General features: G+C 45.4%; 1 protein-coding gene across 2 annotated transcripts; it reads right to left on the bottom strand.

Annotated features, from left to right (window-relative positions):
- Nucleotides 1–1294: 1294 nt before the first annotated feature.
- LOC134346114 (TNF receptor-associated factor 2-like) lies at nucleotides 1295–20738 on the bottom strand. Of its 2 annotated transcripts, XM_063047412.1 has the most exons (9): nucleotides 20271–20738; nucleotides 15668–15949; nucleotides 13715–13793; nucleotides 12826–12924; nucleotides 11746–11817; nucleotides 10932–11273; nucleotides 5536–5713; nucleotides 4184–4332; nucleotides 1295–3479 (listed from the first exon to the last, which is right to left on the bottom strand). In XM_063047412.1, the coding sequence occupies exons 2-9, from the start codon at nucleotides 15910–15912 to the stop codon at nucleotides 3264–3266; spliced, it is 1380 nt and encodes a 459-aa protein (XP_062903482.1). In that variant the 5' UTR covers nucleotides 15913–15949; nucleotides 20271–20738; the 3' UTR covers nucleotides 1295–3263. The 2 variants fall into 2 exon arrangements, with proteins under 2 accessions (XP_062903482.1, XP_062903483.1); XM_063047413.1 differs by lacking the exons at nucleotides 15668–15949; nucleotides 20271–20738 and adding an exon at nucleotides 18837–20240.
- Nucleotides 20739–24358: the final 3620 nt, after the last annotated feature.

Below are 24358 nucleotides of genomic sequence, written 5' to 3'. Positions count from 1 at the left end.
CATTATGGAGATTATATTATAGACCACCCGATAGTCCACAGGATTTAGAGGAACAAACTTATCAAGAAATCACAGCGCTTAAAATTAATTTACAACCTAATAAATTAACTGTGCTTTTTGGAATAATTCCTCAAAATATTCATGGTATTTCTGTGTCTGACCAACATGTTAATGCATTTGTTACATTGATAGCTAGGAGGGCCATTTTGTTGAAGTGGAAGGATACATCAGCTCCCACTTTGTCACAATGGTTCTCTCAAGTGATGCTATGTCTTAGTTTGGAGAAAATTAGAAGTCGAACCTTTGAACCTTTATTTGACTTTGAGAAAAGATGGGGCTCATTTGCTCGTTATTATCATTTGAGTTAATTGATATAGTTTTTCCATGATCTAATTGTAAATTTTTTAGTATATTTTCTTTTCTTGCTGGCGGTTTGATGTTTATTTTTAGAAGCTTTTTGTATGACGCATGGCTCTGGGGTTGTACACCTAATGGGTTCTTTCTTTTTCTCTCACTTTTCTGCTTAGTAGTTTTTCTTTTGTTCTCACAAAATTTTTTTTCAATCCTTAAGATAATGTTTTTTTGAGGCATTATAAGTGTTGTTACTTCTATGTACTCATGTTATTTTTCCTGTATAATATAACAATAAAAAGATTTGAAAAGAAAGAGAAATCACAGACCGAAACTTGGCTTTTATAAACGTGTCAGTGGACTGGTCATCTTACAGAAAGTCAATTGTGAAGTAGGGAAGGGATCTCGTCGCTGACTGGTTGTGTGGCGAACTCTGCATTGTCTAGAATTTTGCCTGCATTGGCTTATAAATGGGATCACGATCTACGTGTCTGTTTATAGAATTGTTTGTGGAAAACCATGCTTCTAGGAATTCTCTTGCATGCCAGGTGTTTGCTTGCGCCATGGCTTTCAATGATGCCAGTCGAATTTGTACCCCTCTCGATCTTCTGACTGATAAGGATATAAAAAACCAAGCATTTTCACCACAAGTGAAAAGCCTCATATGGTGATGAAATAGATTGCCAGGATCGGAGAACAACTCAACCCAACAATCAAGCATTCGAGCTACACATTTTCTGAGTTAAATCCAAGACGTCTTCAAGGAGAGATGTCTCTATAAGGTAGTGTCCATTACTAAGGGAGCCCACCACCCAGGACATGCCCTCTTCATCAGGAAGGAGGTACAGAAGTCTGAAGGAACACATTCACCAACTCTGGAACAGCTTTTCCCTCTGCTATCTGATTTCTGAATGGACAGTGAAACCATGAACACTATCTCACTACTTTTTTTATTTCTGTTTTTGCATTCTTTATTTAACTATTCGATATAATTCACAGTTTTGCCCCATATACAAACGTATTATCATGTATTGCATTGTACTGTTGCTGCAAAAGTTAACAAATGTCATGACATTTGCCAGTGATATCAGATTCTGATTCTGTTTCTAAAGGAAGCTTTTGGCACATTGGCCTTCATAGATCAAAGTACTGAGTGCAGGAGTTGGAATGTTATCTTGAAGTTTTTCAATGCAGATGCAAAGTTGCTGAAGCCCAATTTGGAGTTGTGTGTGAGGTTTTGGTCACTTACCGACAGGGAAGATGTCAATAAGAGTGAAAGAGTACAGAGATGATTTACGAGCATGTTGCTGGGACTCGAGGACCTGAGTTGTAGGGAAAGGTTGAATAGGTTAGGACTTTATACCCTAGAGCATAAGAGAATGAGGATATATTTTATAGAAGTATACAAAATTCTGAGGGGGATAGATAGAGTAAATGTAAGCAGGTTTTTTTCCACTAAGGATGGGTGAGACTAGAACTAGAGATCAGGAGTTAAGGGTGAAAAGTGAGATGTTTAAGAGAAACATGAGGGGGAACTTCTTCACTCAGAGGATGGTGAGAATGTGGAAGGAGCTGCCAGTGGAAGTTGTGGATGTAGGTTCAATTGTAACATTTAAGAGAAACTGGATAGATACATGGATGTACCTATCCAATTTCTCTTAAATGAGGGGTATAAAGGAGTATAGTCTGGTGCAAGTTAATGGGATTAGGCAGATTAGTAGTTGGGCAGGGACCCGATGGGCCAAAAGACCTGTTTCTCTGCTGTAGTGTTCGATGACTCAATAACACATTTATAATTAAGAAAAATGTTTAGTGTTTTAATATTGCAATATGTAAATAATAAATGTTAACATCAAACCATTGACGTAATCTCAATACGTTCATAAAGCAAATGTGGTATAAAATGATGCCACAAGGAAGATAAGTGGGTAAATCCCCCATCAGTCAGGCTGGAAGTTACCCATGCAATAAATGACTGGTACTTGAGTGTACCGCCTTTGGATGTGAAATTTCTCACGCCCTCTGCGTTGTCCCGACAGACAACCCTCTGTGAACTTGCTTCAAAGATTAAAACAACAAGGTCTCTCCCACTGACTGCAAGACCATTCTCGATCCAAAAAGTAATCAAAGCCCAACCCTAACGCCTATCCTGATCACCATTTCCTTTATTGGACAAAGGGGAAATCAGTTGAGGGATATGGCTAAATGCAGGCAATAGGGACTAGCTCAGGAAGACACCTGGGTCAGCATGAATAAGCCAGGCCAAAGGGCCTGCTTCCATGTTGTATGACTCTGAATCTGTGAAAACATGTAAACTCCACATACAGACAGCACCTCAACTCATTGGCTCCGTGCCCCGGGATTGCAAGTGAGAAATATTGGGCTCACTGTGTTCCCTGCACCTCAGCATGGGGTCTGAACAGACCAAAAAGCTGAACGCGTGACCACATCACCCAGGCGTATTGCAAGAGGAGGTAGATAAACAACTTAAGTGCCTTGGGGAACTGGCATAGGAGAGGAGGTAGTTTGGTGCAGATCTGCCATGATTATATTGAATGGTGGGACAGACTTGAGAGGCCGAGTGGCAGCATGAGACCCTTTAACCCATCAAATGTTGACGATTCACATGTAAGGCTTCTCGCCTCCTCATCCAAGCATTAGCTAGAAAAATATTCATTAATATAATTTACATTAGGTTAAAAAATATAAATTTCTAACATCGCAGTAATAAAATTAATTCTGTATGTGTGACAAAAGTGCAATTCAAAGTTCCAGGGTTGGAGGACGGTGCCGACTCTGGGAGGCAGCTTCATTGCGTATTCCCAGGCAGCCACCACATCTGTCGTAGTGGGGCCCTTGCTAAGTCCTGAGGTCTGTGCCTTCTCCGCCAAGGTTGTCATGGAAACAGAGTGCTAAGGCTCTATGACAGCTTTGACGAACATGGTGTCATCACATACGTAGGAGTGCCAGTTAGAGCGGAGGTGAGCGAGGGGCAGAAACTGTGGGCAGCCGCTGGCCACGTTCATGATCTGGGTGGGCCTCTGGAAGGAGGGAGAGCTGACATCCGGCTTGAAGGCCGACACCATCTGGAGGCTTCTGTCCTGCTGAGTCAAAAGCTTAAAGGTCACCTGGAGAGAAATAGAGAGTTGCCATTGGTAAACGCAGGTAATTTTGCAGATGCTGGAAATCTTGAGAAACACACAAAAAATTGCTGAAGGAAATCGGGTCAGGCAACATGCGTGGGGTGTTTTGGGCTGAGAAACTTCTCAAAGATTGGAAAGGGAGGGGCAGAAGCTAGAATGAGAGGGGAGGGGAAGAATACAAGCTGATAAGTGAGACCAAGTGAAGGGGATATTTAGATAAGCATCTAGTTAATAAAAGTTTGGAAGGAAATGGGCCAAATGACTATCAGACAACCACAAGACAGAGGAGCAGAATTAGGCCATTTGGCTCATCGAGTCTGCTTTGCCATTTGATCGTGGCTGATTTATTTTGCCCCCTCAACCCCATTCTCCTACCTTCTCTCATAACCTTTGACACCTTGACTAGTCAAGAACCTTTCAAACTTCATGTTAAACATACCCAATAACTTGGCCTCCTCAGCTGTCTGTGTCAATGAATCCCACAACTTTACCACCCAGTGCGATTAGCTCAGATGGGCACCTTGGACAAGTTTGTCCAGTTTGGAGACCGTGACTCTTAAATTTATAACCATTAGTTTTCCCAGACCTCAATAAATGGAAACGTCTCTACACCTGACCCAGTAAATTTCTTCCATCCTCTTGATGGGATCTACCAGTGTGTTCTGCTGTATATTGAGAGGTTCCTTTACCTTCTTGCTGAATGGCCACTCCAGAATGGGATCGTATTTGCCCTTCATTATGACCAGAAATAGAGAGAGGTGTGTGTGTGCCCCCAGTCCGTCACCATTCAGGTACATCCTCAGACACAGCTTGTAGCCGCAGTGAGCAGTGAAGAACGCTGTGGGAGAGAGAAAGACGATCGATAAGCTGACAGTCTGGAACTCCACTTCAAACATTGCCCTGCCAAAACAAGCTCTTATCTTTGCCCTATCAATCAATCTGCATCAGAATAACATATCAAGTTGTTGATGAGGCCCATTTGAAGTACAGTGTGCTCTGGTCACCACATGTTAGGTAACGGGCACAAGACCGAGTTGGAGAGGGCCCAGCGAAGAGTCACCTGGACTGGGAGGCTTGAGTAATGAGAGGAGATTTGACAGGCGGGGACTGTTTTCCCTGGAGCAGAAAAGGTCAAGGGGGTGACCTTCTAGTGATTGATAAAATTTGGCAGGACACAGATAGTGTCTGTGTCTTTTTCTTAGGGTAGGGGAGTGTAAAACTATAGGACATTGGTTTAAGGTGAGGGGGGAAGAATTTTTAAATGGGACTCAAGGGGCAAGATTTTCACACAGAAGGTGATGGCTATGTGGAACCAGCTGCCAGTACGATTACAACATTTAAAGACATTTGGGCAGGTACATGGATCAGAAGGGTTTGCAGGGGTATGGGCCAAGTATCGAGAAGCTAGTTTGGGTAAGCACCATGGTTGGCGTGAATGACTTGAGCTGAAGGCCATGCTTCCTTACAGTACAATTTTATGATAAATCCCAACATCTCTAAACAAACTAAACAAATCCAAGATCTCGCTCCCCCTCCCTCTCCCTCTCCCCTTTTAGTAATTGTTTCTTCTTAGAGTCATGGAGGACTGCAGCACAGAAGCAGGCCCTTCAGCCCATCTAGTCCATGCCAAACTGTTTTTCTCCTTGCATGTTTTGACGCCATTCACACCATGGAGATTTTGTTAGCATACCAAGTTTTTTTGTGTATTTTCCAACTGAGAGTCAAGATTGATTTAAGGACATGAGTAAAAACAGAACTTGTTCAATACTCGTGGGTGGCCTGTGCAATGTTTCTTCGGCCCTTTCGTGTCACATGATTATGATCCACTTTTCTTTAGTTAGGCAACAGCTCAGGTCATTCAGGTAGGAGCGATAGCATTTTCTAAGGAGCAAGTCACAAACACCTAGCATTTTAATACTGTTTTTTCCCAGTAAGCACAAGTGATATTGAGGATGTGTTGGACGGATGCTGCACTTGCTGGCTACTTACTTATACTCTAAATATATTAAATTCTGCTTCCAAGGGTATATTGAAATCTTACGTGGGGAGAGGATGGAGGGAGTCCTCCCATCGATGGCCTCTTGCATTCTCTGACTGAGGTCAGAGATTTCCCAGACCAAAGTGCCGTCATATGAAGTGTTCTCCAGGACTTCAAGGCGCATCTGGAGGTTAGCAATCACCACATCCTTGAGGCAAATTGATTTCTCATTCTGTCGTACCTGGTAAGGTAATTAAAACATGTCACAGCTGAGTATCGTAAAAATTCTTGTTGACTTGTCTAATTAACAACTCCACGCGTTGCACCATAAGACCGTGAGACATAAGAGCAGAATTAGGCTATTTGGCTCATTAAGTCTGCTCCGCTGTTCCATCATGCCTGATTGTTTTTTCAATCCTGTTCTCTTGCCTTCTTCCCATAACTTTTAGCACCATTTACAATATCTGCCTTAAATGCACCCAATGACTTGGCCTCCACAGCTGTCCATGGTGAGGAATTCTCTCTGGAGTTCCCCAGATAAACTGTTTCTCCACCAGGCTGCAGATGGGCACAATGATGGAAAACAATCCATAAGACATCGGAGCAGGATTGGGCAAGGTTCTCTCTGCCCTTTGACCATGGCTGATTTGTTATCCTTCTCAATCCCATTCTCCTGTCATATGCACTGCGAAGCACTGTGAAAATCTTGTCTCGCTTACTGTTCATACAAATCAACTCATTGAGGCAGAACAAGGTGAAACATGACAGGGTGCAGAATAAAGTGTAATAGCCACAGCGAAAGGGCACTGCAAGTAGACAACAAGGTTCAAGATCATAGCAAAGGTGGACAGTAAGGTCAAGAGTCCATCTTATCAATGGCTCCACAACACCGGGGCTGAAGCTGTCCTGGCAGTATGCGGCCCAGGCTTCTGCATCCTCTGTCCAATGGGAGAGGGGAGAAGAGAGACTGTCTGGGAAGGGCAGGGGCCTTAGATTATGCTGACTAAGACCACACGTGACGCTGAATAAAAAACTTACATCAGTGTTTCCGGAATTAAGGAAATCGCACTACTAGATTTGGAATCATTTTCACCATTCTAGGGACAATTATAGAACACACCAGTACCCAGTCTGGGTTTAGCACTACTTTTGGGCTATTACTTCAAGATTCAGAGGAATAGATTAAGGACAGAGATGAGGAGAAACTGTAGTAAATCTGTGGAATTCTCTGCCCTGGGAAGCATTAGAGGTTACCTCATTAAATATATTTAAGACACAGTTAGATATGTTTTTGAGGACAGGAGATTCTGCAGGTGCTGGAAATGCTAGAGAATCTCAGCAGATCAGGCAACGTTTATGAAGAGGAATAAACAGTTCGGGCCAAGACCCTTCATCAGTATAGATTTTTGCATAGCGGGATAATTAAGGATTATGGAGAAAAGACAGGTAGGTGCACAGCCAGATCAGCCGAGATCTAACCGAATGGTGGAGCAGGCTCCATGGACCAGATGGCTGACTCCTGCTCCTAGTTCTTATGTCAACATCACACATGATCGTTTCAATTTTTCTCTGTATGCGTTAGTTCCAGTCAGTTCTGCTATAGTTATCTGCCTGTGATTTTTTTTTTGTTTCCATTTACTCTGTCCAACTCCAAAAAAAAACTGCTGGAAGAACCCAGTGAGTCAGCCAGGCAGAGGGATTCAGATCGGGACCCACATCAGCACTCAATTAATGACTGACTTTCTTCTGCAGTTTGGATTTTGGCTCCAATACCAGTCGCCTTTTGTTCACTGCCGGGAGATCCCTGCAACTCTGACCCGCGTTGCACAGCTTTTACGTATCCATTTGTTTGCTTTGTCATAAACTTCCCTCATTAATCTATGAAACCCGATGATTTCAACAGCTTATCTACACAGGAAACGACACTACCCTTTTGGAAACATTCCCTTTGTCCTATCCATCCCTTCCTCACTCTCTCAACAAATTAAAACCAGCTTTTCTTCTTCAGCCTGGGCCGCATAATTGACCTTATTTTTCTTTTTCGTAACCTGACTCACTGAAAGTTTTCATCACTTTCTTTTTTTTTTGCAACAATTCCAGAGACTTTTTTGAGTCCAGAATTGCATAATTTACCACGAGCACATTCCGGAGATGTCTTACACACATAAGCAAGCATTGGCTAACATTGAACTTATGATAACTTATTGTATAACAAAGGTGTGTCCTTTTAGAGATGTCGTGCACAGAGAAAGGCCCAGTCATGGCTGTCGAGGGTAGTTAAATATTAAATTAAAAGAAACAGACTTACAATATTGCCAAGTTATGTCCATTTTGTAATGTAAGTTAAACATAATTTACGTTAACTAAAAAATTAGCTTTATTTGTCACATGTACATCGAAACATACAGTGAAATGCGCCGTTTTACCTCAAATCCAATCAGGATTATGCAGAGCAGCCCGCAAGTGTTACTATGCTTCAGCCCAATATAGCATGCCCTAAGCTGTACGACTTTGGCATGTGGGAGGAAACTAGAGCACACTGAGGAAACCCACACGGCCACAGGGAGAACGTACAAGTTTCTTACAGCCAGTGGCAGGAATCGAACCCTGATCTTACAGCCGGTGCTGTAAAGTGTCACACTAACCTCTACACGACGGTGCCACCCTGAAACTCATGTTACAAACCAATGTTCATAATATCCTCCGCTGCTGCTGCTGCAGGAAGCTAATTCTGGTGGCACTTACAACCTGGGTATGTGCCCTATGTCAACTTGAACTTGAGTTGAACGTCAACTTGGGAAGTAAGCCTAAGGATGAGGTGGGTGTGGTAAGGAAAATCCAGGTTTCAGCAAAACAGGACCAGGGCAGTGATAAAGAAAGGAAAGATTGGAGCGACTGGGCTTGTATACTCTGGAATTTAGAAGGCTGGGAGGGGATCTTATTGAAACATAGATTATTAAGGGATTGGACACGCTGGAGGCAGGAAGCATGTTCCCGCTGATGGGTGAGTCCAGAACCAGAGGCCACAGTTTAAGAATAAGGGGTAAGCCATTTAGAACGGAGTTGAGGAAAAACTTTTTCACCCAGAGAGTGGTGGATGTATGGAATGCTCTGCCCCAGAAGGCAGTGGAGGCCAAGTCTCTGGATGCTTTCAAGAAAGAGATGGATAGAGCTCTTAAAGATAGCGGAATCAAAGGTTATGGGGATAAGGCAGGAACTGGATACTGATAGTGGATGATCAGCCATGATCACAGTGAATGGCGGTGCTGGCTCGAAGGGCCGAATGGCCTACTCCTGCACCTATTGTCTATTGTCTATTGAAAGTGAATGATGAAAGTGATATGGTTAGAAATACAGAAACTAAAGCATGTGGCACAGCAATTAGCGCAATCGCTTTACAGTGCCACACGTAGGACTGGGATTAGATTCACACCACTGTCCGCAAGGAGTTTGTATGTTCTCCCCGTGACCACATGAGTGTTCCTGGTTTCCTTCCACATTCCGAAGACGCACAGGTCAGGGTTAGTGAGTTGTGGGCGTGTTACGTTGGCAGAGGAAGCATGCTGACACTTGCGGGCTGCCTCCAGCACATTTCCTCACTGATTTGATTTGACACAAAATGACACATTTCACTATGTTTCAATGTACATGCAACAAATTAATCTCATATAATCTGGATCCCTTACAGGCTGGGGCTGAAGAAATTGTGTTGGGGAATAAGGAAGTGGCAGAGGAATTAATTATTTTGTGTTTTTTTTCTCACAGAAGACACAGAAATCCCCTTGGAGGAAGCAGAGTACATCCAATTGAATGGGGAGAGACGAATGGAATGAGCTTTGATAGAAATTGGTATAGACAATAGACAATAGGTGCAGGAGTAGGCCATTCAGCCCTTCGAGCCAGCACCACCATTCACTGTGATCATGGCTGATCATCCACAATCAGTATCCAGTTCCTGCCTTATCCCTATAACCTTTGATTCCACTATCTTTAAGAGCTGTATCTAACTCTTTTTTGAAAGAATCCAGAGAATTGGCCTCCATTGCCTTCTGAGGCAAAGCATTCCACAGAACCACAACTCTCTGTGTGAAAAAGTTTTTCCTCAACTCCTTTCTAAATTGTCTACCCCTTATTCTTAAACTGTGGCCTCTGGTTCTGGACTCCCCCAACATCGGGAACATGTTTCCTGCCTCTAGCATGTCCAATCCCTTAATAATTTTATATGTTTCAATCAGATCCCCTCTCGTCCTTCTAAATTCCAGTGTATACAACCCCAGTCGCTCCAGTCTTTCAACATATGACAGTCCCGCCATCCCGGGAATCAACCTCGTGAATATCTCAGAATACAATGAACTGTAAGCCAATGGCTAGAATGCTAAGGTTTAGAATAACGTGCTGATGAAGATCAGTGAACCCATTACACAACGGATGTGGAGGTTTTGGAGAGGGAGCAGTTGAGTTGCCTGGATTAGAATGTATGAGCTAGACAGGTTACATTTAAATTAGCTTTATTTGCCTCATGTACAGCGAAGCGTACGGTGAAGATTCGTTGTTTGCATCAATGATCCATGATGTGAGGATGTGCTGGAGGCAGCCGCCAGTGTCGCCATACTTGTGGCATCTGCTGCCGGGCCCAGGAGAGGTTGGAGAAACTGAGGTTGTTTTCTCAGAAGTGCTGGGAGGCTGAGGGGAGACCTGGTAAAAGTTCTTAAGGCTTTGAGAGGGATTTGTTTGGATAGGCAGCCAGAATCTTTTCGCCAAGGTAGAAATATCAAGCACAAGAGGATGGGGGAAGAGTTTAAAGGAGATGGGCAAGGCAAGTTTTTACTGCAGGGGGTGATACATGCCAGAAGGCCTGATAGAAGGAGGTACAATTGTGCTTTCTAAGAAGCAGCTAGATTGACACTGAATGGAGGGATTTCAATCATGAGCTAAATGAACAGTATGCAAGAAAAGCTTTTCGCTCAACCTATGACAATAATAAACCATTTTGAGATCCATTATGCAGGCAGAGGTTGTTCCTATGCTGTGCTGTTCAAGTTACCTTCGGACCGTGGGAGAAAACCAGAGCGCATGGAGGAAACCCACAATTGAACCCTGATCTTACAGCCAGTGCAGTAAAGCATCGCACTGAGCGCTATGCTACCATGCTAATCCGCATGTCCAGAATTCCTGTGTAACAATCTTCCACTCTTTCCATTTCCATGGAGTGACTACTCTTTTTTTTAAAAATCAGGTGTGTTTGTTTCCCTGATCTTTAGCAGGGCAGTCGAAGGTTCGCACCATTCACCACCCTCTTCTTAGTTCATTGTCAGCATGAAACTACATGCAAAAGAGTAACGGAGGGATATGGGCAAGGAAGGGTTAGACTGTCCCTAGAGTTGGTTAAAGGGTAGGCACGGCAAACGGGGAAGAGTCTATACTGGGCTATACTCTTCGACGTTCTATGAAATTTTTACCTTGTTCTTTAGCTGTGCAATCACTGTGTCTTGCTCCTTTATCAATTTCTCCTGCTTTTCAACCGTATTTATTGTGTGTCCCACTTCACGGTTTAGCACTGTGACAATGTTTTCAAAAGTCTGTAGTTTTACTTTCAGATCTTCCTGGGCATCCTTGCCCTGTGTCTTCTGCTTTAGCAACTGGCTGGGCTGTAAGGCCATCTCTTTCCGATTCCCAAACATTCCATCCAGGCTGGGAGACTCACCGGACTCTTTCCGGAATCCCTGTATGCTCTGGAGGACACAGTTCAGATGGTGTGGGACAGAGTTCTGCATGTGTTCGTCGATCTTCTGACCAGGGATCTGCAAAGAAACACTTTAAGATTAAGGGTTGGCGTTACGTTCTGTGGCCACTTTATTAGGTACACCCGCTCATTAATGCAAGTATCTAATCAACTAATTAACCAATTTCCCCTGGGATCAATAAAGAATGACTATGACTAATCATGTGGCAGCAACACAATGCACAAATGCATGCAGGCAAGGTCAAGACGTTCAGTTCCACTCTTCTACAGCCCAAAGGTTGTTTGTTTTTGTTGAAGTATTCAGAGATGTGTGAGAGTTTAGATTGACAAATTGACCATTACATAGTAGTCCCAAATCCCAGCTTCAAAGGAAGATTTTCATTTGCTTGGAATGTTTCAAAGCCACAAAGGGTGCTATCGTAATGGAAAATCTTCCTTCTTTTATCCAGTGTTCTTACACAGACCTCCCTGTCCTGGCCTAGACAGTGGCTGGAAGCCTCATTTGCCTGAATTAATGTCTTCTCACTCACCAGCTGTTTGCAGCCGACAACACTGAAGGGACACCTCCGGAGACCTTGCTCGCAAGTCATCTTGTGTTCCGTCTGAAATGCCAAAGACAAAATATGATCACAGATCAGATACAGAGAAATGGCACACCATTAAATCATACGGCATTCACTCTCCTCTCTGCCAACTCGGCATAGGCAAAAGACTGCTCCTGGGGCTTTTGTGATTTGTGAGGTGGAAGAGGTAAATTCACTCTGGCCAATTGCTGCTCTCTATTTCTATCGGTCAGGAGGTACAGAAGCCTTAGATCCCACACCACCAAGTTACTCCTGCCAAATGCTGGATGGTTCATTTGCGAAACACTTTGCCCTGCTGAACGTCGAGCATTAATAACTTTGGATTAGCTGTACTGTACAGGAGGCAGCCAGCAAAGAATATTTGATAATCATACAGATGTTGAACTCTGGTCCACTCCACACGGCCCACGCCGGAGGTGGGATTGAACCTATGTCAGAAGAGTAGTGCAATGACGGCTTTGCTTGCTGCCCCGGTTTTAATCATAGGCCCATAGATATGGTGGTCTGAATGGCTCGTCCTGTGCCTTAAAGGCCAGCCCAGCACCACCGAATGCTGAATTTTCAGGGCTCTGGGGAAGAAATGTGTCTGCACTCAGGATTTCTTGTTGTAACTTATAGTGATTTTTTTACATCTGGCACTGTACTGCTGCCTCGAAACAACGGATTTCACGGTCTACTGTATGTCAGTGATAATAAACCATATCTATTCTAATTCTAATCAGAATCAGGTTTTGTTACCACTGACATATGTGGTGAAGTTTTGTTGCTTTGGGGCAGTAGATCAGTGCAAGATGTAAAAACAATCACCAAGAAGAAGAAATAAATAAACAAAATGGTGTGAAAGAGGAAAGGTGAGGTGGTATTTATGGGTTCATTGTCCATTTAGAAATCCGATAATGCAAGAAAAGAAGCTGTTCCTAAAATATTAAGTGTTTGTCTTCAGGGATTATCCACCTCCATTGCCTATTTGCATCTTCAATGTATCATTTCTCTGAGAGTGTTGTGCAGTAAATGTGAAGGACTTACCTCTCGTTCCCTCAGTGGACCAGTCCACGTGCAGCCCTGGTTGAGACAGGAGACTTCCAGATTTAGGATCTCCTTTGCAATTGCCCTGTCCTTAAAACACTAAAATACACAGAAAGCTTCAATAAGTCAATAAACACCAACTTTATTCATTATAATTTACAGGCAACAATGACCTCTCCACTACAAGAGTGAACCCTCCTTCTCTGAATATTGCCCAGTCTCCGATCACTAATCATAAACTGTACTAGCTGTTTCATACAAGAGCAATGTACACTACGATGAAAGAATATCCCAAGCCTTCCCTCGATCTACAAAGCATGGGTCAGGAGAGTGATGGAATACTCTGCCCTTGCCTCCAATAATGAAAGAGGATTGTAAACACAAGAGATTTTGCAGGTGCTGGAAACCTTAAGTAACACACTCAAAGTGCTGGAGGAACAGAGCAGGTTAGGCAGAATCTATGGAGGGGAATAAACAGCTGACGTCTTGGGCCAAGGCCCTTCATCAGGGATTTCATCAGACAGTTCTGAAGAAAGGTCTCAAACCAAAATGTTGAGTTGTGAAGATGATTTAGACGACTGCTGAGGGGAGGAAATAAGAGCCAATCTTGACTCTGCTGTCCGCAGCCTCAGAATAACAACACAATCCAGTGTTAATTGTCACTGAAGGAAACAACCATTCCAACCTCCACTTTAAATATGCACCAGTTGTCCGTGGCAATGAATCCCACAGGTTCACAACCCTCCAGCTAAAGGAATTCCTTCTCATTTCTGTTCTATTCTGAGGCTGTGCCCTCTGGTCCTAGAGCCTCCCACTACTGGAAACATCCTCTTCACATCCACCCTTTGCAGGCCTTTCAATGGACCACAAACAGAGCATATTTTCTTACCTTTTCAAATGTAGCAAGTGAAAAACTCTCAACTATTTCTTTATCCCTCAGGCAAGAGGGACACATCATCAATTCTTTCCTGTAGGCAAGTGAAAGAGGAGAAAAATTAATTGATGCATAAATATATATAAGGACATACAAATACTCAATTAGTATGAGGCCATTTGGCCCATTAAATCAATGCTATCTCCCAGGAGTACCATCCCCTCTGCCCAGTAAAGACCCACTGGGACCACCTGGAATATTGTGTGTGGCACTGGTCACCACACTGCGGAGAGGAGTAGAGAGAGGGTACTGAGCAAGCAGATTCACTACAATCAAAACATTAGCTTGTCAGAGGAACAGAGACAAAATGCTGGAGAAGCTCGGAAGCCAGGCAGCATCTACGGAGAAAAGTACAGTACAGTTCGAAATTTCAGGCCAAAACCCTTCAATAGGTCCCTTCATCTGGCCTGAAGAAGCAGCTTGTCTCGAAACATCGGCTGTTCACTCTTTTCCACAGATGCTGCCTGACCTGCTGAGTTCCTCCAGCATTTTGCCCGTGTTGCTTGGATTTCCAGCATCTTGAGCTTGTCAGAGGAACTCAGCGTGTCAGGCAGCAACCACAGAGGGAAATGAACAGTCAACATTTCGGGTTGAGGCCTTTTCACCTGAACCAATCAATATTTTATGTGGGGACTCTTCTATCTGGACTGAGCTGACTGCACGTTTCCTTCTGAAATGCACTTGGGTACATGGACTGGAAAAACTTGGAGGGTTATGTGCTGAAAGTGGGAAGAGGTTTGTGTGCTGAACGTGGGAAGAGGGTCATGCGCCAAACATGGGAAGAGGGTTATGTGCCGAACGTCAGAAGAGGGTCATGTGCCAAACATGCTATGTGATCATAAATCTGGAGATTCCACTTGACATACTGAGTTCCTCCAACAGATCTCGGATTCCAGTATTTGCTGTGTCTCCAAGTTGCCCTGGAATGGAGGGCTGTTGGTTTAAGGAGAACCAGACAGACAGGGCTATTCTCACTGGGACGTCGGAGACCGAGCGGTGGTCTTAGAGAGTCAAAATCTTTATCACAAGAGATCCTGCAGGTGCTGGAAATCTTGAGTAACGCACACAAAATGCTGGAGGAACTCAGCAGGTCAGGCAGCACCTATCGGGGGAAATAAACAGTCAACATCTGGGCTGAGACCCTTTATCATGACGAGGTAAAGGGCTGAAGAAGTAAGAATTTGATATGAGAGGACAGCGGACCACGGAAAAAAGGCAAGGTGGAGGGAAACCAGGAGCCGATGGGCAGGTGAGGGGAAGAGGAAGGGGTAAGTGGGTAACCAGAATAAGAAATGGAAAAAGAGAAGGGGGGGGAATGGAGTAATTACTAGAAGTTAGGGAAATAGATGTTCATGCCATCATGTTGGAGACTATCCAGACAGAATATGAGATGTTGCTCCTCCAAGCTGAGAGTGGCCTGCTGGCCTTATCAAGGCAGGAGCGGAGGCCGTGGATCAACGTGTCAGAATGGAAATGGGAAGTGGAATTGAAAAGGGTGGCCGGAGTTCCTGCCTACTGCGGTGGACAGAGTGAAGGTCAGAATCTCTCTCGGTCAAGTCAGGGGAGGCTAGAGTTAAAGGCAGCAGAGAGAAACTTAGAGATCTGAGGGGTAGGGGTATGTTTTTCCACACAATGGTGAGTGGTGGGTGTCTGGAGCGTGTACAATAGGTGTTGGAAGCAAATACAACCACAGTTATGGACGTGTATTTGGATAAGAAAGGTGTAGAGGGATTTGAGCCCAATGTGGCAAATGCAATTAGTGTAGATTAGTTTCATGGTTTGTACTGGGTAGGAAATAGATAAGGTGTTGCATGGTTCTGTGATTTGAACCCTTTCAATAATTTGACCCTGTTGCGTTGGCAGAGAACATGCGGTCTGTAATGCGGTCTGGATGAAGTAGCAACTTACAGTACTGTCTTGTGACACATCTCACAGAACCGATGCCCGCACTCTGTCTGGACCGGATCTCTCATCAGGAGCCCACAGGCACCGCAGTAGTACTTGCGATCGTAGCCCTGACTGGTGTTTGTCACATAACCCCCGTCCGTCTCCTCTATGACGGTGCTTGTGAATAAGGCCTTCTTCTCCACACACACCGAACTGTAGAGCTGGGGCCCATCTTCGTGTTTCAGTGGGAACAAACTCATCTCCATTCCTCAGCCTGGCTCTGGGAATATTTTCTTATTTAACCTTAAATCAGGTTTAAAAAAAACAAAAAAGAGTCACATTTATGTGACACCTTTCACATCCTTTCCTGGACATCAAACAGCGCTCTACCCATGTCACAAAATGGCGGTCCGTCTGTGTATGGCAAGATCCCACAACTGGTAAGGTAGTGGAAACCAGATGATCTATCCTAAGTGCTGCCTGGACCATGTCTCAGAAAGATAGGTTGAGCGAGCTGGGGCTTTTCTCTCTGGAGAGAAACAGAATGAGGGGTGACTTGATAGAGGTGTACACGATGATAAGAGGTGTAGATCAAGTGGACAGCTACAGAATTTTTTCTCAGGGCAGAAATGGCTCATACAAGGGACCATAACTTTAAGCTGACTGCAGAAAAATATGCAGGGAACTCAGACGTAGGTTCTTTACACAGACAGTGGTGGGTGTAACAGTAAGATACTTGTAGGGGCAGATATAGTAGGGACATTTAAGAAACTCTTAGGCAGGCTCATGGATGAAAGAAAAATTGGGGTCTATGTGGGAAGGAAGAATTAGATTGATCTTGGAGTAGATTTAAAAGTATCGTGGGCCGAAGAGCCTGTACTGTGCTTTAATGTTCTAAAACGGAATAAATATCGGCCAGGGCAGGAGGAGGTAACGAGGAGATACGAGAGATGCAGGAATCTGGAGCAACAAGCAACCCACTGCAGGAACGGATTGGCTTGTGTGTGTGTGTGTGTGTGTGTGTGTGTGTGTGTGGGGGGGGGGGCGATGGGGAAGGAATTGTTGACATTTCAGATAAAATCCTGCATTAGCAAACAAGCCTGCTCCCTTTCAGAGCAGTGCCACGAGATTTCTTATAAATCTCTCTCAGAACAAAAGGTTTGACGTTTGGTCCAAATCTCCAAAAGTTGACCTTGATTTCTTAATTTTACTCAAGTCTCTCAAGTGGGAACTCAAACGGAGAAGGATTTGATTCAGAGCCAAGAGGGTGCCAACAATAAAACTTCCAGTAATTGAGGGCTTGTTAATAAGTGTCTCTCGTTTTATCAAAGTGAAACACATTTATATAAGTTACCAAATATTCCAAACCACCCCATCCCACATCTCTTTCTTGATAACATTATCTGGTAAGTTCAGACTGAGTACACAAAAAGTCCCACATGTATTTTCAATTCTGAAGTCCAAAGAGAAAGCTCCCTGGAACTAATTGGCTATCAATATGGCCCACATGAAAAGCTGACCTTTTTAATTTCAGTTTTGATTCAGATTTATCTTAGTTTCTTGAAACTTTGCTCCACCAATGAAGAATGATAGTCTGATTCTTTTGTGAAGATTAGCTCTATTATTCAAATATTAGCTTTATTTGTCACATGTACATCAAAACATTGAAATGTAAAGTGAAATGCATCATTTGCATCAAGTCAAGTCGATGAGGGTTGTGCTGGGGGCAGTCCACAGGAGTCACCATGCCTCACCTGCCAACATAACATCCATACCTTAACTATTGTGCAAAAGCCTATGTCCTCCAGCTCTTGGTTACCCAACCCTAGGGGGAAAAGACTGTGCATTCATTCACCCTATCTGTGTCCCTCGTGATTTTATAAACGCCTGTAAGATCAACTCTCATTCTCTTAGGCATATACAATAGTGGGAAGAGGGCTGGGAGAAGGTATTTGCAGAGTTACCTTTACTTCCTTCACTTTGTAAAAGCATGAAACAGCAGTTAAAAGGTGGATGGGTGGGAGTGTCAAAGTCAAACTCAAGTTTGTTTTCATATGCATGTGTCACGATTTTATAAACGCCTATAAGATCAACTTTCATTCTCTTAGGCATATACAATAGTGGGAAGGGGGCTGGGAGAAGGGAATGAATCATGGTTGGGAAGAGGAGAAGGGAGAGGGGAGGAAGCGGGAAACACCACAGAAACATTCTGTAGTGATCAATAAATCAATTGTTTGGAATCGAATGACGTTGCCTGGTGTCTCAGGGCTGCGTGTTTCTGCACACATTCTACCCCCCACCCCTGGCACTCCTCCTCTGTCACCTGTCCCAGACCCCTCCACTCTCACCATTCCCAACATCCTTTGCTCCCGCCAAATCTTTAAACCCGCTTTCCACTCTACAAGGTCAAATACAGTAATGGGAAAAAGTCTTAGGCACTCAAGTTATATATATGTATATATGTGCCTAAGACTTTTGCACAGTACTGTACATCTTTGGAACGTGGGAAGAAACTAGAGCACCCGGAGGAATCCCACGCAGGAGAATGTACAATTTCTTTAAAAACAGTGGCGGGAATTGAACACAGATCACAGAGATCGGTGAGCTCTGGTGCTGTAACAGAGTTACACTAACTACTATGCTACCGTGAATTAGATTTCACTTGCACGCCAGCTGGTAGTTGCAGAGTCACGTTCATTTCCTTCACTTTGTAAAAGCATGAAACAGCAGTTAAAAGGTGGATGGGTGGGAGTGTCAAAGTCAAACAAGTTTGTTGTCATATGCACGCGTACATGCATACACAGGTGCAAAGAAAAACTGCAGCGTCACACGAACATAGCAACCGATAAATGGTGTACACAAGGGGGAAAAATATAAATTATACAGAAATTTTACAAGAAGGAACGTAATTTGAACAAAACAAGAGCAATGTCTATTTTAGTAGAGTTATAGCTATGTTGAAGTTATTACCCTACAACCATCATGCTCCTGAACTGGTGTGGATAACTTTAAACACCACTACCTGAACTGATTCTACAACCTACAGACTCACTTTCACGGTCTCTTTGCAACACATGTTCTCAGTATTACATTATATACATTTTACATTTGACCCTGCAATTGTCCACCCACTGGATCACACGAAACAGTGGATCAATTGGCCTGGGTATTAATTTGCTTCATGGCTTACTAAGATCAATTGTCCCACAGATCATTTTCCCAGGGCATCACTCCATCAGTGGGTCACATCGGGTTGATAATGTACTCCATGGGTCACGTCGCTGGTTCGTTGTCCGGCCAATGGGTCACATCCAGCAGATCATCTAATCCATGGGTCACCCTGTCCAGTCGATCATCTTGGCTGTATGTCATTCTCCCAATAGATCTTCTCCGAGGATTGTCACCTCAGTTGTGATGGAGAGGCTTGTGAGATGCCGGGACCCCATGGGAGATGCCATCTGGTGCGTAGCTGCTGGTAGGCTCGCCCAGACAAAGTGTCACCCAACCCCGACGGTGGAGCTGGCACAAGATGATGGCATCACAAGGGTAGTGAAGGTGGAGGAAGGCAGAAGCAGGGAGGGGTCCCCAATCGTCTCGCATTCCAAGTCACTGGATTCTGACTCCGATATGCATCAGCCTCCCCACGTTAAACAAACCACGCACAGGCTGTGGGCCACTCCATAGGAGAACAACGTATTCGACTCGAGTGATCGCACCACGACTGCCCACATCTGGCTTCATCAGTGGCTGATGAGTTTGCTTGTTCGCTGGTTGACTTGTCCAGTAGATCGTTGTGCGTGCGGACCAGTGAATCACTTGGCGGTGGAATCACTTAACTCCTAAGGATCAATGTCTGGCAGTCCTCTTCTCCAGTAGATCGCTAGCAGCACGGCTCGCTTGTCCTTACGTGAATAGATCAAACTTTGCGACGCTTTGTCCAGTCGCCGTTTCCTCGGGTGAACTCGACTCGCAGCAGCCGAGATTGACTCTGTCTCCTACCGCCTCCCTACCACCTCATCTCTGTCGTTTGTCCAGGGTCTGCCTTATCCCAGTGACCTCGTTCTTACATCTGCAGCATCTCTTGTGTTTATAATCTGTCGCTGTTAAATTCCCCGATGGAAGGCGGCGGAAGTTCGAGACGAGAATCCCAAAGAACGGTTCCGCGACTGAAGCAGAGCGATAGGGTGGACGGGAGAACGGACGGAGGGAGGGAGAGAGAGAAGAGACAAGAGAAGGGGGAGAGAGAGAGAGATTGAGAGAGAGAGATGGGGGGGAGAGGGAGCGAGCGAGAAAGAGAGAGAGCGAGAGAGAGAGAGATTGAAAGAGAGAGAGAGAGAGAGAGAGCGAGAGAGAGAGAGAGATTGAAAGAGAGAGAGAGACAGAGAGAGAGAGGGAGAGAGAGAGAGAGAGATATCAGGGGATCGACCAGACCTAAGTGGACAGGTCAGGCAGCCTCTATGCAAAGCAATAAAAGTTGACGTTACGGGCCGAGATCCTTCATCAGTTTACAAATCGTTTAATCCGATCTCAGATATTACACGGGTTTAAGCGGCGTTTGGCAGAGCATTGCACAGTATAACCAGAGTATTACAATAATTGGGCGAACTTCATTGTCTTAACTCACCCTGTGTGGAAGGAGCGCTCCGCGATACTTCCGTGGTCAGGAGGGTAACTAGGAGACTGGGCGGAAGCTTGGGCCAATTTGTAGGGCGGCGCTGGAAATTCCAGCTAAGCCGCTGAGTATTTCCTCTGGGACTTTTACACGTACGGACGTTATGTTGATTGTGCAAATCCCCTCGAGACCTGCTAGCGCATAGCTGAGTATCCCAGGGTTGTTCCAGCCTGTGATCGCCTCTCTTTCTCGCTCACAATGACTGCATCTGCTCCAGAATTCCGTTCCGATCCGATCCGGCTCTTCCCTGTTCCAGCCGGCGACAAAAGATGCTGGAACCAGGAGCAACCGGATCTGGAATCTGGAGCTCCTCCGGCAGGTAGTCTGTTACCCCGGTTACAGTTCTTGCCTTATTTTGTCCCCTTTTCACTCTTAGATTCCACCTCGACTCGCCCTCTCCCTTTGGATCAATTCGCACAACCTTTTCTATCCCTTCCCAGCTCTCCGTCCTCTAATTCTCTTTCCTCCGCATTCACACAATCCTATATTCCGCTCTCTCCCACCTCTTTCTCTCCCCTTCCAGCCGGTTCCTTCACACTTTCTCAATCCCCAAATCTTGCCTCTTCCAGCTCTGTGACTCTCTCACTCACGCTCTCTTGCCGCCAACGCTTTCCCGGCTCTTCTCCCTTTCCCTCCTCTCTCCTGTCTTTCCCCCTCACTGTCCTCTCTCCTGCATATCCCCCTGCCCCGTCTATCTCCTTCCACACCAATCCCAACTCTCATTTCCCCCTCCTCAGGCTCGCCCCCCCCTCTCTGCTTAACCCCCTCTACCTTCCCCTCTATCCTCTCTCCCTCATCTCCCCTCCCCTCTTATTCCCCTCTCCCTCATCTCTACTCCCCACTATCCCCTCTGCCTTATCTCCCCTCACCTCCATCTCTCTCTCTCATCTCCCCCTCTATTCCCTCTGTGTCATCTCTCCGCCCCTCCATCCCATTCTCCTTCATCTCCCTCCTCATTCCCTGCCTCGTCTCCACTCCCCTCTAGCTCATCTCCCTCATCTCCCCCATCCCCCTCTGACTCATCTCTTTGCCTCGACCTCCCTTGCCCTTTCACCTCCTCTCCCCTCCACAGCAGCACCCAACACAACTGCCCTCTTTCTCTTCCCTCCTAGCCTCTCAATCCCCTCCTCCCCCTTACCTCTCCATCCTACTCTCTCACCATTTCACCATCCCCGATCCCCCTCCCCATTCTTTCCCTGCCTCCTTTTCCCCTTTCCCCCTCACCTCTAATCTCCCCTATCCTTATTCCACTCACCCATTCCCCCCTCCCCATGTCCCCTCACCTGCCTCATTCCTCTCCTGCTGCCCCACCATTCCCTGTTCCACCATCCTCTCCTCTCCCACACACCTCCACCTCTCCTCCCCTTCTGCTCCCACCCTCTCCTCCCCACCCCCTCCCGAATCATGTTTTCCTTTATATCTGACACCAGCCCCTTCCTTCCCCAGCCTGTACCCTTTATTCCTGATGTCTGAGGGATGTTGTGTGTTGGAGAGACAGAGACAGGAACAGTGAGACAGAAAGAGAGAGAGAGAGAGAGAGAGAGAACTCTAGCCTGGGAGAACAGAGCGAAAAAGTGTTGGCGTCTCCCCCGAGAGAGCAGAAACATTGTCCCCATTACTCAACTCCAGCTGGGGAACTCGGGGTGACGAGGCTGACATTTTCACCGGTCAAGAGGCGGCGGTGCGCTGTGGCACTTTGGAAACCCCCGGGTGGAAATCCCGGAACTCTGCAAAGAGAGAGAAAAAAATCCCCAATATTGTTTCCTTTGATGTGATGAGTCGGGATCTCACTTTACTTTCGCTTTGTCGCGGACACATAGACAGACACATAGACACACACACACACACTCTCTCTCTCTTACACACACACACACACACACACACACACACACACACACACACACAACAAAACATTCAATCCCCCTGTTTGATCGGGACTTTCGAACCTCACACTAAAATAGACACACATCAGGGGTAAACCGCAATTTGCCTCCTCCCCGACATCTCCACTCCAAATGCCCGTTCGCAAAGGTCTGTGCTCAACTCACCGATTCTCTCTGCCACGCTAACTCACGCCGACGGTCGCCACCCACGACAAATTGACAAATATTTTACCATCTCCCCACATGGTGGGGGGGGGGGGAGGAACCTCAGAAATCTTCCACTTTCCATTCTGGCTTCCCTCTGATCCCTTCCCTTCTCCTCACCCGTCCATTACCTCAGTCTAGGTCCCCTTGCTCTTTCCATGGCCCACCGTGCTCTCCCGTCAGATTCCTTCTGCTTTAGCCCTTTACCTCTTATATCTGTCATCTCCCAGCTTCTCACCTCACCCCCTCTCTGCCCACCGTCCTTCCCCCTCACCGATACTCACTATTTAGCTGCTTCTAGGTCATGTCTTTTTAAGTGATTCTCAGAAGGCTATTGAACAAGATACAAGATGGTCCTCAATCATAGCGTTTGCCAGAGTGGTCAAGTGGGAAGAATTGCCTCCTCCTCTTCATGCCAGAAGACCATAAGATATAGGATCAGGATTAGGCCATTTGGCCCATTGTGTCTGCTCCGCCATTCTGTCATGGCTGATCCATTTCCCTCTCCTGCCTTCTCCCTGCCCTGACCAATCAACAGTCTATCAGCCTCTGCCTGAAACATACATAAAGACTTGGTGCCTACAAAAACTTGGTGCCTACAGCTGCCTGTGGCAAAGAATTGTACAGATTCACCACTTTCTAGGTAAAGAAGTTCCTTCTCATCTCCGATCTAAAAGGATGGCCCTTTGTTTGAGGCTGTGTCCTCTGGTCCTAGACCCTCCCACCATACTATGCTCCAATAGGAGATTTGAAGCAATTTGGTTTGTCAGCAAAGACTGACAAATTTCTATAGATGTACAGTGGAGAGTATTCTAACTGGTTGCTTCACCGCCTGGGGTGTGTGTGTTGGGGGGGGGTCAATGCACAGGGTCATCACCAGCACTAACCCTCTTCCCCCCCCCCACACTCCATCAAGGACATCTTCAAAAAACTGTGCCTCGAGAAGACAGCATTCATCATTAAGGACCCTCACCATCCGGGTCATGCCCTCTTCTCACTTTACCTGGCCAGAGAGGAGGTACAGGAGCCGGAAGACCCCCACTCAAAAGTTTAGGAGCAGCTTCCTCCCCTCTGCCATCAGATATCTGAACAGTGCATCAACCCATGAATGCTACCTCGCTATTTTGTTTTTGTTTTGCATGACATATTTATTTTTTTATATTTCTTATTGACGTTGATGTTGTTCCTTTCCGCGCCTTGTGGCGCATCAGGTGGCAACCTTGCTGTTGTTTTTTTTTAGCATTTTTGTCTGTTTTCGATGCGTGGAAGGAGCCGGCTGTGCTGGAACCCAGGATGCCACTACGGCAATTTCCTGTTGTAACTGGAAGTATTTTAATGTATTGCACTGCACTGCTCCTGCAAAACACCACATTTCAGTGATATGCCAGTGATAATAAACCTGATTCTGATTCTGAAAATACTTTGTCAGGATCTTTGCGCCACATTAATGGAGCAGTTACACCTGGTCCCCCGGGCCACTCCTATCACTCCTCAGATGGCAGGGTTGCCACACGGAAAAGACCCCGCCCTTACAGACCTGCCCCGGATCGAAGTGTCTGACTGCGGTACAGCGCGACCTGTGAGTGGGGTGGACTTGCTGGTTGCAGTGGGGCTACAGGCATCTCCTGAGTGGGAAATTTTTTCTCAGCAACGTAATTTCATCTTGTATCTTAGTTGATTGTTACTGAGGGTCAAAGTCATAGTACACTTATTATCAAAGTGTATATACCATATATGTCCTTGAGATGCATCCTCTTGCAGACAGCCACATAACTAAGAAACACTACAGAATCCATGTAAAACCCTACACCAGAAATGTCCAATGTGTGAAAAAAAGAACAAATTGTGCAAACAGCAAAAAAATAAACAAATGACACACGGGACACAAACTGTGGAGTTCCCAAAGGTGAGTCCACACCCTTGGAGGTACTTCAGCACTGGTGGCTGCAGGCC

This window comes from Mobula hypostoma, chromosome 5 (assembly GCF_963921235.1).
Source record: "Mobula hypostoma chromosome 5, sMobHyp1.1, whole genome shotgun sequence".
NCBI lineage: Eukaryota > Metazoa > Chordata > Chondrichthyes > Myliobatiformes > Myliobatidae > Mobula > Mobula hypostoma.
The sequence above is the reverse complement of the archived record's forward strand: the minus strand, read 5'-3'. Positions and strand labels throughout refer to the sequence as shown.

Excerpts from the sequence above, each read along its gene's own strand:
- LOC134346114 (XM_063047412.1), bottom strand. The coding sequence starts at position 15,912 with ATGGAGATGAGTTTGTTCCCACTGAAACACGAAGATGGGCCCCAGCTC. Across the intron at positions 11,818-12,825 it reads GTCCACTGAGGGAACGAGAG|ACGGAACACAAGATGACTTG; the intron begins GTAAGTCCTTCA and ends TTGGCATTTCAG. Across the intron at positions 11,274-11,745 it reads TTGTCGGCTGCAAACAGCTG|ATCCCTGGTCAGAAGATCGA; the intron begins GTGAGTGAGAAG and ends GTTTCTTTGCAG.